The sequence below is a fragment of the Trachemys scripta genome, chromosome 19 (assembly GCF_013100865.1).
Source record: "Trachemys scripta elegans isolate TJP31775 chromosome 19, CAS_Tse_1.0, whole genome shotgun sequence".
NCBI lineage: Eukaryota > Metazoa > Chordata > Testudines > Emydidae > Trachemys > Trachemys scripta.
The window spans coordinates 11404404-11420259 of record NC_048316.1 but is presented as its reverse complement, the minus strand read 5'-3'; the positions used below and the strand labels follow the sequence as shown (position 1 = coordinate 11420259).

Genomic DNA, 15856 nt, shown 5'->3' with positions numbered 1-15856 from the left:
ATCAGCTGGTACAACTCAATGCGGATGCAGCCATGACTGTTGTGGCAAATGCTATGATGTGTCACCTTGCCACGGCCGGGCCTCTACCCCTCCAAGTACCCTTTTGAATAAACTTCTGTTGGTTTTAGAGCTCGCAAAAGTGAGAGAGGCTGTTAACTCAAGTGTGGACAGGTGCAGTGCAGGTTCCTGCCAGTGCACCTCAACTTGGACCTCCAGCACCCATTGTTCCTCCAGTCTGGCTAGTCCCTCAGCACCTCTGGCTTAGCTCTTGCTATCCTAGCCTTGCATTCCCACACAATCCAGCCATTGCACCTCAGTCCTGACCTTCAGCCCCCTCTGCTAGTCCACTCCGAGGCTCTGCTAACCCTCTTACATCCTGAGCTGTTATTCGAGCCTTGGGCATCTCCAAAGCAAGGACTCTCTGTTAATTAGGAGATTTCTTTTCTTTTTAGTGAGTGATGTGGATAAGTGTCTACTAGAGGCTGGGTTGAGACCTCCCAACTCATCTCACTTGTGGCCTCGGCTGGCTCATTCTCACTGAGGTATCCCTGCAGCACACAGATATCCATGGGGAGAATATTTGTTCTGAATAGGTGGAGAAAGCAAATGTCTGGTGCAGGGTTGCTTGGAACAAGTTGTATAGTGGGGGTGCTGAGAGCTATTGAACCAAACTGTAAACCCTGCATATGATGTAAAACCTCTATATGATGGAAACTTCAAGCCAGGGGATGTGGCAGTACCCCCAGCACCCCTAGTTCCAGCACCTATGGTCTGGTGAGCTGTAAGTTCCCTTTTGCCTCTTCTGACGTGTGCTGCTGTCTGCTGGTATTTTAAGCCATTTTGGGTTTTCTCATCTTTGTCCAGCCTCTTTGCAGCTCTGGTGGTGACAAATCCTGCACATCTGTGAGCCAGAAGAATGGGGACTGGGCAGCTTGCAGGTTGGGAATGGGCTACAGAGTCTTTTGCTCCAACAGGACGGGTTCAAATCTAGCCCAAGCTCACTGCCACCTGACAGCCATTCATTGGGCCGTGCAGGGGAATAATCACACCCCATCCTTCCTCCGCAAGTACTCGGTCCAGTCCAGACACGTGTCCACATTCCAGAACTCACAGCTGGGCTTGCTGCTAAGCTGGCCCACTTGTTGGCTGTCTCAGCAGAGAGCTCAAGGACTGAGTGGACCGTAGAGACTGAACTCCACTTTCCATGTGTGTTTGGGGAAGCTCTCGGCAGGGGTGGGGGCAGGGGGAGAGTTTGCTCTGCCGCTTACCAAGCTGTAACTTGCCTTTAGATTTGTTGTTGTTTTAGATTGCAGTAGTACCCAAAGCATACCAGGCACTGTACAACCCTATAGGAATGCACAGCCCCCGCCCCAGTGAGCAGACAATCCGTGCTCTCCTGGGTTAACTTCTCACCAGCACTCCAACTCACATATAGAGAAGAGAACGTGCGCATGGATACGCTTCCCCTCCCCGTGCAGCCCCATGAACTCTGTAATGATCCCAATAGCTCTTTACACTCAAATAGCCCCTTCCAGCCTAGGATCACCCACCGCGTCACCAAGGTAGGTGGTGCTAGGGTGGGGAAAAGGACTCGTCTTAAAGGAACCCAGGTGACGCAGCGTGGAAGTGGAACCCCTGGAGTCCTGACCTGCTCAGACCCTACTACCAACCGCTGTGCCACCCGCAAGCGAAACCCCAAAGCCTGCAAAGTTTTGCAGCACGCTGCCTCCTGCTGTGCCCGCTGGTTTGCTCAGCTGCTGAGAGGAGACCTTCCCCCCCACCCCCCCAAACACACACAATCCGCCTGCCTGGCTCAGCCTGTGCGCTGTTCCTTTAAGATGAGTGCGCCGTGGGAATTGCGCGCCAGTGCCAGCTTTCATTCCGAGCGCCTCTCCCACTGCCCCCCTTCAGAAAGTTTCCTGCCCAATTGTTATGTGCGATCCGATCTGAAAGTTGCTCTCTAAGCTTCTTGTCACATTTTGACTTAATGAAGTGCAACTGGAGTGGGAATTGGGGTTCATCACGCCAGTCTCGCTGCGCTCCCTTGTTGTCAGAAAACAGGGGCGGTTGGGGACTGTAATGCAACGCTGCAAGTCGTTATCATTCCGGTCAGTCTGTTTAACACAAAATTAAACAAAGAACTAATTAGTGCCTCATGAATTAATAAATGCGCAGTTGCCGGGTAGGAAGGGGAGGAAGGAAAAAAGGTTGTTGAAGGAAAGATACTGAAAAAGTCGAATTAGGATGTTGTGTCAAGGGGAAGGGGGGGCGGGAGAATCGGAGTCCACTTTGGCAAAGAGTTTGGGATTCACTGGTTTTCCTGGCACATGCTTCCCCCCACTCCCCACTTGTCCGCTCCAAGCGGAGCTGCGCAGCCGGGCACGGGGGAAGAGGGATGTCCAGCTTGCTCCACGATGAGCCCTGTAAGCCGGGACTGGGATTCAGAGGCTGGTAGCCAGGTATAAATATTTATAGAGAGAGGACTTTGCTGCCCAGCTGTGGGAGCTGGTGGAGATGCAGGCTGAAAGCCCCTCCTTCAGAGGGAGACAGACGGGGTAGTAGAGGGGGGATGGCGAGTGGTCCCCTCCGCTCCCGCAGAAGCTTTGGAGTCACATGACAATGTGCCCTGGAGCCCCAGCTGCTCTGAAGTGATTCTAAGCCATCCCCAAGAACTTCCCCTCCCTCCAGCTCTGGCTCCTCACTCTGAGGAAGGCACCAGTCCTGGGACTCTCAAACTACCGCAGCGAAAAGAGGGTGGAGTGAGGAGAGGCAAGGAGAGGGAAAGTTGTGTAGGTGGCGAGGGGCAGGCCAGGGCAGGCCAAGGAGGCCTGCAGGCCGCACAGGCAGGCCACTTGGAGTGTATTTTATTTGAGAATTTGAGGCTGCCACAATAACAGTTTTTAATCCCAGATTAAACATCCCCCAGAAGCACCCGGTCCTTGCTGCACCAGACCCCCTCCCCATAGCAGTGAATGAGCATAACGGGCCGAGGGATGGGAGTGGCAGAGCCAGGGGTGGGGGTTCTTGTCAGATCCCCCGCCCATGTCTGGCGATGCCCTGCCCCGCAGGTGGTGTGCTGCTGAGCGGACTGCGCTCTGGCGCATTGTCAGGCTGGGAAGTCAGGCAGAGCTGGGGGAGGGAAGAGTCCATCCTTAAGAGGACATGTCAAGTACAATTAGCGTTATCTGTCTAAATATGTACTGGGAACACAGAATACAAGAGGAGGCCTGGCTGGCTTTAATGGAGACATATGCAAGGTCATATTGCCTCATACAATCCCCCAATCTGATTTGGGGATTACACATTCTAAGTAAATTGGCGTTATTCCTCTTGCATCACTGATAAGCTGAGGCTGAAATAAGGGGGAAAAAACAATTAAAAACCCAAACCCAACAATTGGCCACACACGGGAGCGGAGGAGGTAGAGCCAGGGAGGCAGGGAGAGTAAGGAACAGAGAGCCTAGGGAGGGAGAGTGAGAACAAAAGGGAGCGAACCAAAGGGAGGAAAAAGTGAGCCGGAGGGAGATGGACAGGCTGGCCAAGAGGCAGAGGAAGAGGGAGTCCAGGTGGGGAGCTGTCAGTCCCTGTAGCTGCCGGAGAATGCAGCCGTGTCCCCAGCCTTGTTAGTGTGGGGTTTGATTAGGGAGGAAGGAGCCGGAATGGTTATGTATCTTCCTCACACAAGCGGCTCCTTTCACTCTACGTCCATCCATCCATCTGGGATTTCTCATCAGGATCTTCCCACTCTGGGTCCCGGCCAAAGCCAGGCATCTTTTCTGGCACGGCGTTCGGGAACTGGGAGAGTGTGAGCGACAGGAGGTGGTTGTTTGATTGCAGAGAGCACCGGGACCCCAAAACACAAGCAGTCAATTCCTGCAGGGGTGGCTGGGCATCCAGAGCTGAGACCCTTTCTCTTCTCTCTTTGGTGGTATTCCTGGGAGGGGACTGGGTTGAGAGAGCATGCTGCCTTGTAAGGGAGATGCAGTGTGGTCTAGTAATTAGAGCAGGGCTTTCGGTGTACGGACTCCTGGGTTCTGCCACTAACTCAGCGTGTGACCTCGGGCAGGCCACTTTCACTGTGCACTCCCTGTAGGCCCAGCTGTAAAGTGGGGTAACAGCCACCTCTCCAGGGGCTATGCAGAAAGACTTGTCAATGGGTGGGAAGTCCTTTGTAGGGTGACCAGACGTCCCGATATTTAGGTGTTTGTCCTGAGTCCCGACCGATCTTTGGTTGTGATGCAGTTTGTCCCGATATTTTGCTCCGCCGGCTTTTTTTTTGTGTGTGTGTGTGTGTGTGTGCTCCCTTCCCCCCCCCCCATGTGTCCCTATATTTTCTTCCTCTTATCTGGTCACCCTAGTGCTTTGCCATCCTCAGATGGAAGGGGCAGCATAAACAGGCAAAATCTCCTCATTCCACACAGGCTCCCTGAGCTCTCTGTCGCCTTCCCAGTCTCCTTGAGAGAAGGGACCTCGTATCTGGCTGCTTTCTGAGCTGTCAGCCCTCTCCCCCCGCTCTCCTCCCATGGTGGCTGTGCAGGATAAGCCCCCTCCGGAAGTCTCATGGCGCAGCTTTTATGCTCTGTCACATTTTTGGAACATATGGTTTTAAATAATTCAATTTACTTTTCATGTGTTTCACTGGGACTTCTTATCTTTTTTCCTTGTCCCTTCGCTCCCCATTCTCTGCTTTTCCCCAATACCTAAAGCCTGCAGATGAATGGCTAGGAAGTGCTGGGCCTTGTGACCCTGTACTGCATCCCTCATGGCTAGCATCATGTCTGTATGCCAGGGAGGTCAGAGCTCCTCTGACCACTGTGACATCACTGCCACGATGCTCCTGAGCCTCTGGGAGAGGCAGGGTCAGGAGGGTGAATGGGAGGAGCATGGTGTTGGGGGTGGAGTCAGATGGATGGGTGGGGGTGTGGAAGTGGAGGAGGGGTCAGGAGAGAGTGGGAGGGGTACGGTGGAGAGTGGGCGGGGCATGGAAAAGAAGTCAAATGGAGGCCAGCAGGAGGAACCTTATACGTGATTTGTAGTGAGCATGTGTGAAAGCAGCAGCAGCAGAAGAAAATCAATTCCTAGAAAATAAAGGGCTTTCTACTTCATAGTTGTCGCACTGTCGCTGTTCCCTATCAGTGAAGCAGGGCCCAGCCAAACCCTGCCCTATAGAGGTTGCCCTCTACCCACTTAACTGTTCCCATCCCAGCCCCGTAGGCATTACCCCATCCCAGCGCTCCATAAAGCAGTGGTTCTCAACCAGGGGTACACAGAGGTCTTCCAGGGGATACATCAACTCATCTAGATATTTGTTTAGTTTTACAAAAGCATAAAAAGCACTAGTGAAGTCTGTACAAACGAAAATTTCATACAGACAGTGACTTGTTTATACGGCTCTGTGTACTATAAAGTGAAATGTAAGTACAATATTTATATTCTAGTTGATTTATTTTATAATTATATGGTAAAAATGAGAATGTGAGCAATTTTTCAGTAATAGTGTGGCTGTGACACTTTTGTATTTGTATAGCTGATTTTGTAAGCAAGTAGCTTTTAAGGTGAAACTTGGGGGTACGTGAGACAAATCAGACTCCTGAGAGGGGTACAGTAGTCTGGAAAGGTTGAGGGTCACTGTCCTAGAGCACCAAAGCAGGAGTACAGTGAATCTCCCAAGGGGCATGGCACACACGCCTTGTTGCAGTGCACCATGAAGCCAAAAGCAAAGCAGGGTTGCTTTGTTGCCAGGCAAATCCCATGGGCCCCATGCCTGCCCCTTGCTCTGTCATGCCTCTATATCTGATCTGAGCACCCCTGTGTGTCATGGCTTCTTGGGCCAGGGACATTAACCATCTTCCCTCTCTTTCCTCCTCAGGATGAAGTGACTTTACAGCTACAAAAAAAGGCAAGAAACCAGGCCTTGAAATCTCCGAAAGGTAGGAGAGACATCCAGGCTGCAATGGGTATGTCTCCAACCCTCCTGGGTTCTCTTTACCTCTGCGTGTCTCTCACATTCCGTAGCCTAGTCTTTGTGGCCTTGTCTGCACTAGGGCTCCGACTGGGGCTAAAACCGGGGAGGCTGAACTGGCGTTAGCAATAGAGGGAGAGGTTAGTGGGGAGGGTCTAGCGCAGACATGGCCTGTGAGTGTCTCTAACCCTGTGTCCTTGTCTCTATATGTCAGTCTCTGTTGGTTCCTGATCCTGCGTCTCTGTAGGGCCTCTCTCGGCCTCCTCTCTGTGTTCACTGTCCTTGCTGATGCCAAGGCATGGATGGACACAAGGGGCCCGGCAGAGCAGGCTGTGCTACCTCCTCTCCTTAGCCCATGGGCTGGCATGGCTGGAGATGGAAGAGGACTTTGGTCTCTCTTTGTGTCTGAGACCCCGTCTCTAGAAGGTTGGGCTGGACTCAGTTTGACCAGAAGCAAGCTGAGATGGTGATGTCTGTGCTCAGCCCTGACGGGGACAGAGACTCATGGCTAGTAAAACAGCAGCATGGCTCTAATGTGGCGGGGCGGGGGGGGTCTGTCTGTGTCCCCCACTGCATCCTGAGCTTCTCCAGACCATCTCCTCAGGGGTCCTGGGGCTGCCCTGTTACTGCAGTGGGGATTTCATGGTCTTCTGGAGCAAGAGCTGGAAAGGACTTTTGGTCCATGCCCCAGCACTCAGGGAGTTTGACTGTTCCCTACAGCATCTTCTCCAGGGCTTCCCAGTCTCAGAGTCTGTAGGAGGTAGGGGCCTTAATCCTGTGGAAAAGGTTGTTGGGTGCCTAATGGCTTTAGGCTCCTTTTAAAATCCCATACTAAATGTCCTGGATGAGGGGGCCTTTACCCCTTCCCTTGGGAGACTGCTCCACAACCTCCGAGATCTCACTGCAATTCCCGGGATAGGTCTCATCCTCCCTGCCCCATAGTTATGGCCCCTACAGAATCCTGAGCCTCCCTTCTGGGCACTTACACCCATTCCCAGGCTGTTTTCACTACCCTTTCTGAGGCGTCATCAAGATACTGGATCTAGCTCCTCCCATCAGTCCCTCTGGGCTCTGAGGTGGTCTGGCTCTCCTGTGACCTCCCATCACCTGGGCGCTAGTACCAACTTGCTGGTAACGACAGGTCTCTGGAATCACTTGGGGATGCTAGGGCTTGCTGGGAAGTGGGGAGGGGGAGTTTGCAGTGATGTATTGGAGTCCCTAGCAGAGGAGGTGCAAAGAGAGCTGTGGGATCAGTGAGTTAGGGGGAGAGGAGGAGTTGTCTTCTCTGGGGAGCACCGGAGCCAGATCTCAGGCCCATTACTGCATCTGCCTGTTCTGTACTGCCTTACCTGCTTAGTGCACGTCTGCGCTGCAATAAATGACCCATGACAGCCACTGCTGGCCCAAGTGAGCTGCATGGGGCTCATGGGTGCCGCCAGTGGGATAGCAGCAGTACGACAAGGGGAGCAGCCTGGACCTTACGGTCAAAAGCATTGGAGGCCTGGGGGTTGTGGGTAACTTTCCTCCCACGTTGACCACCATTTTGACCAAACATGTGGGTGAATCTGTGAGAATGTGAGGGATGGACAGACAGACATTAGTCCCCCTCTGGCTGACCACAGTGACTGTATCAAACCCATATGTGCTGCAGAGGCTGCCCAGCAGAGATGCTCATGCCGATTGGCCCCAGTGAATTGGTTCTGCCTTTTATGCGGATAGAGAAGCAAAGGAGGAAAGCAGGCCGTGGCCCCGTGCCTCCCAGGGTGTGTGAACCCAATTGCAGACAGGCCATTGCCCTCTGGCTCAAGGGGTATATGCCCCCCTCACCCAAAGGGCTAGGAGGAGGGGAGGCTGCTGAATGAATCCCATTGCTTAGAGGAAAACACGGTGCAGTGATCTGAGCACAGGACTGGGAGCCAGGGGCCCCACGGCTCTAATCCCCACTCTGGCATTGGCATTGGCTCCTTCATGGCCTTGCAGGCGTCTCCGCGACCCTACCAGTCCTCCCCACGCAGCTTGGTTTTCTAGTTCTTATGCCAAGCCCCCCTTGAACCTGTGGATTCAGGCCAAGCAGCCTCAGTGGGACTTGCGGCTGGACTGAGCAACTCTGGAGGAGCTCCCAGGCCAGGCTGTGTCAGATGGAGACCCCAGGCCAGGCTGTGTCAGAGGGGCCCCTGGGTTGGGCCCGGCGGTGTCAGAGGTGACCGGTGGAAGGCCAGTGTTATGTAAATATTTCTGCTGTAACATGGCAGGAGTGAATGGCCCTGTGCGTCCATCCATCATTGCTGGGGAACAGAAGGCTCCCTGGGAGCGCGGGGGGCGGGCGGCGCGGGGGACGCAGACACAGGCAGCATGTGCCCGACTCATAAACTGTTTGTTTTCTTTTTGTCTCTCTCGTTTCGGGGCACCCCGCTGGGAACGACTCTCTGTTTTCTCCTCACAACCTCTCTCCCCTGCCTGCTCAGTACTCACTTTTTCTCTCCCCCCTCACCCAAAAAAATCCCCCGTTCACATTGCGGCTTCTTTCTCTGACTTCAAAGACTCCCCATCATTGTTTGGGATCTGCAGGCAGTGGCCCTGAAAACGTGATCACAGCCGGGCACAGTGTAGGTCACCACTGAGCACCATGCGCCGAGTGCTGAAAGGAACAGGCAGATTCTTCCCTTTTCATGCTTCACAACCCTGGTTACAGCTCTCTCCCTCGCTGTGCTCCTTCTTCTTGCTCTTTTCTCATCCCTCTCCTCTCCCTCTCAGTCCCTCACTTCTCCCTTATCCACTTTCTTCTTCCTTTGCTCTCATCCTGTCCTGCCTTTACTGTTCTTTTCCCTTTCCTTTTTTCTTTCTTCCTCTCTTTTCTCTGGCACTATTTTGGTTTTCTCTGTCTTCTCTTTCATTCTCTCGTTCTCTCCTTCTCACTCTTTTCTCTTGTTCCCTGTTTTCGCTCTCCTCCTTCCGTTTCCCCCCTCTCTGCACTCCCCCTACTAGAGGGGTCAGGTTTGGTTTCCTCAGGGGCAGAGGCAGTTGTTCAGGGAGGCACTTTCTCCCCACGTCTGTTCTGTGGCAGGATTAGTTTGGCATTTGGCTGGGTTTCTGTCTCGTTTGTTGTGCCTTGAGTTTCTGAGGACATGTAAGCGCTGGATTAGTCCAGACCAGCCTCTGGCCATACCTCCCCAGCAAGGCACTTGCTTGCTGCCTTTGTTCAGAGCTGTCCTGTTCCTCCGTGGGCTGCGAACTATTAGCTAGGACTCTGTTCGGGCAGGGACTCCGGATCCTTCACTGACACAGAGGCAGCTTCTAGGCCCATGCACTGGACTCGTCTGGTATGCCCCGATTAGGGTTAACATTGCAACAAAACTCACAAACCCCAAACAGTTCATACGGAAATGGAGAAACAGGTGTGAGTTGACCAAAAGCCCCATGCAGGGTGATATTTTGGCTGGGGGTGGCGCAGAGATACCCGGGGCTTTTTCAGGGTAAAACTGGCCTGGGGTTTTGAGCAGAAATCCCAGCTCATTTTTTCAATGCACTTTGGACAGAGATCACTTTGTTGCTCTAAAACTTGGGGAGATGGGAACTTGTGCTCAATCTGACTTAGAACTGGCTGCTGTGGAGAGCAATGTTTCTGGATTGTGAACTGGGCTCTGGCAGCACCAGGATTTCCCAGTGACCCTGCATCTTTCTGCCTGGGGCAATCAGCCAGCACCTAGCTTAGGCTCCCTCCACTGCCTTACCCTGCAGGTCCCTGGGCTGGGTGCTTAGGTTCTCTCCTGTCCCGCGGGATCAGAAATCTCGGTGCTCGTGCCTTTGCGAGGCTGCTTTAAGAGTGAGGAGCCCACCAGCAATTGTCTCTGGCTAAATAGGGATATTAAGGGACGTTGCGGCAGAGGTTATGGCGTAATAATTTGTCCTAACGAGCTGGTGTCACGTTCTCCAAGGCCTAGCCGTGCCGAGAGCGAGAGCAGTGGCAGGAAGCAGCTGCACTCGCCGACCTGCCAACCCAGGTTAATGAAGTGCTGCTCTGCTTAGGGGTCAGAGAGCAGGAGCCTGGCCACCCTTTGCTCTCCAGCCCTGGGCAGCCAGTGAGATGGCTGTGGGCTCTTTATTGAGCTGAGGGCCCTGGGGGAAGGTGCCCCCAGTGCATTCGGGAATGACTTGGCTTTGCCTTGCAGGAGCGGTGTTATCCCATGTTGTGAGGCTGGCACCTCCATGCTGTGCAGGGCTGCGGCATGCTTCCTGCAGGCAGATGGCCCATTGCTCCCTTGGGAGACTCCCTGCTAGGAGGGGTTTGCTCTGAGCTCACAGGGTAGACCCAGCACTGCCTGTTTGTTGAGGGTGACAGTGCGAGAGAGGAGAGCTCTTGACTCTCAGAGATGCAGAGACTCCCAGGCCAAGAGAAACCATTAGGATCATCCAGCCCGAGACCCTGCAGAACCCAGCCATAGAAACCTACACAGGGCCGACTTTGCCAGCCAGCGGGACTGATGTAAACTAGTACCCAGGAAGTTAGAACCTCTGGGGCAACCGGTGTGCTGCCAAGGACAGATGCTGTGCTCAGATACACAAGGATGGATGGATGGATAGAAATAGCACTCTTCCTCTACTCCTCCTCTTCTCTGTCCCTCACTCTCCTTTTCCTTCTTTTCCCCTTGCCCCTTCTCCTTCTCTTCCCTCCACACCAGCCTTATGCCCGAGCCAGAAGTCACTTATGTCTCTATCAACTGAGCATGGTCAGGTAGCAGGGACCTGGCAAGGATTTTACTGATGCTCCAATCAGATGTGTTATGGACTATGCTATTCCCAGGTGTGGCCAGTGCCAATGCTGGACCTCCACACTCTGTTTCCCTGGGCCTGCGTGTAAGTGCCCTGGGGCAGGGCCCAACTGGCTTTGCTGTTTAGACAGCACCTGGCACCTGGTGGACACTACCAGAAACAACTAACGTATGGTAGTGACAGCACACTGGGGAGAATCCTCCATCCCAGGCTGGCATGGTGATTGGCAGGCTCGCTGGGGTCCCTCACCCCCTCATACGGCAGAACAAGTCAGACTGAGTCTTCTCTCAGCTGGCTCAGGGCCCTCAATACACAAGACCAATCCCATCTGCCTGTCTCCTGTTCCAAGTCTCCTCCTCTCTGCTCTCGAACCCTTGCCCTGTTCTTCCTTTCTCTTTGCTTTTCTCTCTGTCTTCATCTCCCTTCCTCTCTCTCCCTTTCATCTACTCGGAAGGCTTTACTTTACTTCCTTGTCACCCTAATTGATTGCATTAACCTTTCAGCGTATTGGATTTCCCCAGCACCGTGCAGAGAGTGCTGTGCAATATGCTTATAATCTGGGCTGTAACAGACAGGGAGCAGTCAACAAGCCCCTTTTCCAACAGGTTCCGCTGGCAACTTGTTCTCCAGGAGAGATGCTGATGCCCCCCTCTCCCTTGCCGCCCCTACCCAGCACTGGAGCCCACCAAAGCCTGGCATGTTGGCTTTGCAGCCAGAAGGATGGGGGAACAATTATTTGGCTCCCCTGCCTTCCCCCATTCCCTTCCCCCATGCATACACATTGAATTCTCCTCTCCTTTTCCCGTCTCCTTCCCATGCCCTACAGAATATTGGCCTGGGTGAGCAGAGCCCTTCGATTCCTGCACAGGGCTGGCTGTAAACCTGCCCTTGTTTTCCCTTGTGCCTCAGTGTGCCTCACTTTTGTCCTGCCCATTAAAGAGACGCTGCCCACTAGTTTACTCTAGGCCCTTCATTTAAATGTTGTTTTCAGAGGGAGGGGACTACAGTACCTCTTGGAATCTATATGTGTTTTCATACAACCATGTTGTGCTGGCGAGCTAGCAGGGAGCAAGGGCTGTGCCCAGACTGGGACTCAGGAGACCAGGGTTTTGTTGCAGGCTCTGCCACTTGCTCAGGCCAAGTCACTTTGCCTCTCTGTGCCCTGGCCCTGCTATCACACAGAGCTCTGATATTTATTCCCTTGGTGAAGTGCGGTGTGAGCTCAGGCGCGTTACCACTGAGGCGCACGGGCCGGGGGGCAGGGGGGAATGTGTAAGTGACTGTAAACAGGCAGCGAAGCTGAGCAGCCAAGTTTCGTTGCCCACGCTGATTGAGGTGCAGAAGGAAACCTGTGAGATCACTGGGGAGAAGTGCGTGGGCCTGTCCGATGTCTGGCACCCTGCATCTGCCTGGAGACCGTTAGGGCACAGGGTGGGGGTAGGGGACGCTTTCAGCGCTTTTAATGATTTAAAAAATCTAAAAAAAAAAGGGTAACGTGGTTTTGCTCTTGCCCATGTCTCCTTCTAAGGGCCAACATGTCACCTTCCCGCTCTCCCCACCTGGGCCTGAAATCAGCAAAGCACTTAAGCACATGCTTAACTTTCAGCACCTGCTTAAGCACCCTCCAAGCCAAAGGGATGTGCTTAAATGCTTTACTAGATTGGGATCCTGGGGCCAGATCCAAAGCCTGCTCAAGGACCACCTTTGGGTTCCATGTCTGTACAGTGTTTAGCACAGTGGAGACTGATCTGTGACTGGGGTCCCTAGGGAGACAAGGTGAGTAAGGTCATATATTTTATTGGACCAACTTCTGTTGGTGTGAGAGAGAAGCTTTCGAGCTACACAGAGCTCTTCTGCAGGTCCCTAGGAGTTATCTCAATATAATTAATGAAGAATAATAGTGGAAGGACTCCCATTGACTTTAGTGGGCTTGGGATCCAGGTCCCTGAATGGGAGAGTTACTGATGTCTCTGTTGGAGAGTGGCCCCTGCTTCCCTTGGGGTGATAACTTGTCCGTAGAGACCTTGTGCATTACTGGCCAGTCTGCAAGGGGAGAACGGAAAGGCATGCGGGGTGGTGTGTGTTGTGTTCCCAAGGCCCGTCTCTGTATTACTGGGAGGGGCAGAGAGAGCATGAGGCAGAGAGAGAAGAAACAACTTTATTCAGGGCAGGCATTCCCAAAAGTTAGTCATCAGGAGAGGAGGTTAAAGGGAGGGACTTTTATTTTAGGGGAAATGAAGGAGGGAATGGAGAAGAGAAGCAAAGGAGGAGAAAATGCAATGATGAGAGGGGGAGAGAGAGAGGCAGCAGCACCTCCTAAATGGAAGAGTAAACAGGCACTGGGAGGCATTAACTTAATTGATTGTTCTGCAACAGGCTGAACGCTGTGTTATTCTGTCACCGTGGCAACAACCCAAAAAAATTGTCAGCCTGTTTGGATGAAGTGAAGCGAAACATTCTCTAATTTGCGGTGATCCTGGTGTTTGTTTTCCTTCCGAAGGGGCGGGGATCCATTGATCTATTGTTTGCACAAAGCTCTTTCTGTATGGAGATTGGGGGAGAGGGGAGGGCGGGGGATGATTCCCCCATGCATCCTGGTTTCATCAAGAGGGTTGGTAGGTGAAGGTGAAGGGGGCGGGGGGGCTTTTCCCTGCTGTATTTTAACCCCGCTGGTGGGAGCCATAGCTATATTCCCTAGGATCTGCCTTTCCCAACTGGCCATGTTGACGGCCCCACCGATCCAACTAAAACACCTGAGAGTGCAACCTTTTGTGCCGGGAAGAAATCTCAGTGGAACAGGAACTTTGCGTTTCTTTTCCTAGTCTCTTCAGGTTGCTATACTGTGCCCATCACCATGGTGTCTGAGCTGTTCCCCCTCCACCACCCCAAGCTGTGAAGTCCCTGCTCGGGTGGGATGGAAGTGCCGGAGGGCTCCGTCATTCATGGCAGAGGGAGGAGGCAGGGTGCTGCTGGGGTGAGATCTTTCTCAAGTTGTCTCTGGGCTTTCAGGAATATTCCTGGTCTCCTTTCTGTGTTGCAGCCCCTGAAGCTAGGCAATGAGGTCCAAACATGCCTCTGGGGAAACAGACCCCTCCCTAGTCTCTGGCTGCTTGCACAGCTCCTGAGCATGTGCGTGCGTGTGCATGCGTGTGTGTGTGTGTGTGTGTGCGCGCGCGCTCTCTTGAGTGTCTCTGTACATGTCCCCCATGCATGTGTAGTGGAGAGAAGAGAATAAGTTATAGTTTCAGCCAAGACCATGTTTGCTGTAAGGTTAGTGAGGGAGATAGCTCTGACACCTTTCAGCTCCTTGCACTCTCTAGTTGTATGATATCCCTTCACTCACAGAAATGCAGCCACCGCTTGGGATGGAAGATGTGCCCTGTTTAGCAGCCTGCAACAGCCCCATGTAGCTGCGTAGGGCAGGAAATGCAGGTGAAATGGAATTTGCCGTAAGCAGGAAGGATAAAATCACCACGAGGGGGATCTGGCCCAGGCCCCAGGGAGAGCAGCCCGACTCTGAAAAGGTGCCAGGGGCACCTTTAGTCCCCTGTGCACCTTCCGCAACACAGTCCCCCTGGGGCCACACAGGAACTCCTGGGAATGACACTCGCCAGCCACAGCTGCTGACTTTCAAAGGGAACATCCCTGCGCCAAGAACTGACTTCTGCTGAGAAACGTTCAGTCAGCTTCTGGGAGAGGGGGAAAGCCTGACAGGAGCCAGCCTGCACAGCGAGGGGAGAGTGGGCAGGGCTGGACTGCTGGGTGGGGAGGGGCAGAGGTGGCTCCATGTCAGTGGTAGGAGCGTGGGCAGAGGTGGCTCTGTGCGAGTGGAAGGGGGGAGCGGGCAGGGTTGGCTCTGAGCCAGTGAAGAGGGTTGCCGGCAGGGGTGGGTCTGTGCCAGTGAAGGGGGGAGCGGGCAGAGGTGACTCCGTGCCAGTGGAGGGGAGAGCGGGCAAAGGTGGGTCTGTGCCAGTGGAGGGGGGAGCAGACAGAGGTGGCTCTGAGCCAGTGAAGAGGGTTGCCGGCAGGGGTGGGTCTGTGCCAATGGAGAGGGGAGCGGGCAGAGGTGGGTCTGTGCCAGTGGAGGGAAGAGCAGGCAGAGGTGACTCTGTGCCAGTGGAGGGGGGAGCGGTCAGGGGTGGCTTTGTGCCAGAGGAGGGGAAAGCGGCAGAGGTGGGTCCATACCTGGCTATTTTGCAGGGGCTCCCAGGGGTGGCCTGGTCATCCCCCCATGATTTGAAGACAAGCTGTATAATATATTCATGTCAGCTGCTAGAGAGTGCCGCTTGGGGTGAGGGGAGGGGATGGCGGGCTCAGGGGGAGGGGGCAGCATGCTGTCTCCCCCATCTCTCTCTGTTGCCTTGTCTCTTCTCTCGTCGCCTTTCTTTCTCCTTCTCTCTTTCCCTCTCTCTGTATTCTAACTCGTTTCCACAGCCGTTGTACCTCTCAGGTTAGGTATGGCCTTTATCTGTAGCTAGCTGGTGTGAGACGCCCCTCCATGGCGCCCTCTTGGTTAGAGGTCCATCCCCTTGGGTGTGGGGCAGAGGAGCAGGCCCGGGGAGGAGGGCTGCATGTCTCTTAGGCACAGGCCGAGCTGCCAGTGAAAGTTTGGTGGTTACTGGAGTCAGGAGAAGCTAATAACCCTGTAACTGGTATGAAGGTGAATTCATGGTCTAGTGAGCACTGAAAATGCGAGAGGGTTCTGAGACAGGCAGAGTGTGGAGAGGGGAATACATCGCATCCGCGGCTCAGGGCAGCATTGCCTCTCCAGAGAGAGGCAGGGAAGCCAAGAGCAAAGGACCAAGACATGTGCCCATCACCACCATGCTCCAGCGTTGGGGTACTGCCCTTCAGACTAGAAGGGCACTCGTTCACTTAACAAACACCATCTAAGAAACGTGTACACACAATTGTGTGGCTACACACATGGACAGTTATGCATGCACAGCTGGGCACACACAACCATACCCCCCCACGGCCATAATGAACACACAGACAGTCGTGCAAATATACGATCATGCACACACGTGCACAGCCCCACAAACACGGGTCATGCACTCTCACATGCATAGAGACTTACACAGAACTACACAAACTCACAGCGCACAAATACATTCCTTTTCT

The 15856-nt window shown here is 53.7% G+C and overlaps 1 protein-coding gene across 3 annotated transcripts in view; it reads left to right on the top strand.

The window, feature by feature from the left end:
• Positions 1 to 15856, top strand: part of CASZ1 (castor zinc finger 1) — a 263137-nt gene that overhangs the window by 113352 nt on the left and 133929 nt on the right. For 2 of the 3 annotated variants that reach the window (XM_034753247.1, XM_034753248.1), the window contains exon 3: positions 5870 to 5957. In XM_034753247.1, the coding sequence (XP_034609138.1) occupies positions 5954 to 5957 (4 nt within the window). In that variant the 5' untranslated portion in view covers positions 5870 to 5953. The remainder of the gene's footprint in view (positions 1 to 5869; positions 5958 to 15856) is intronic. The other variant, XM_034753250.1, reaches the window with a different exon arrangement.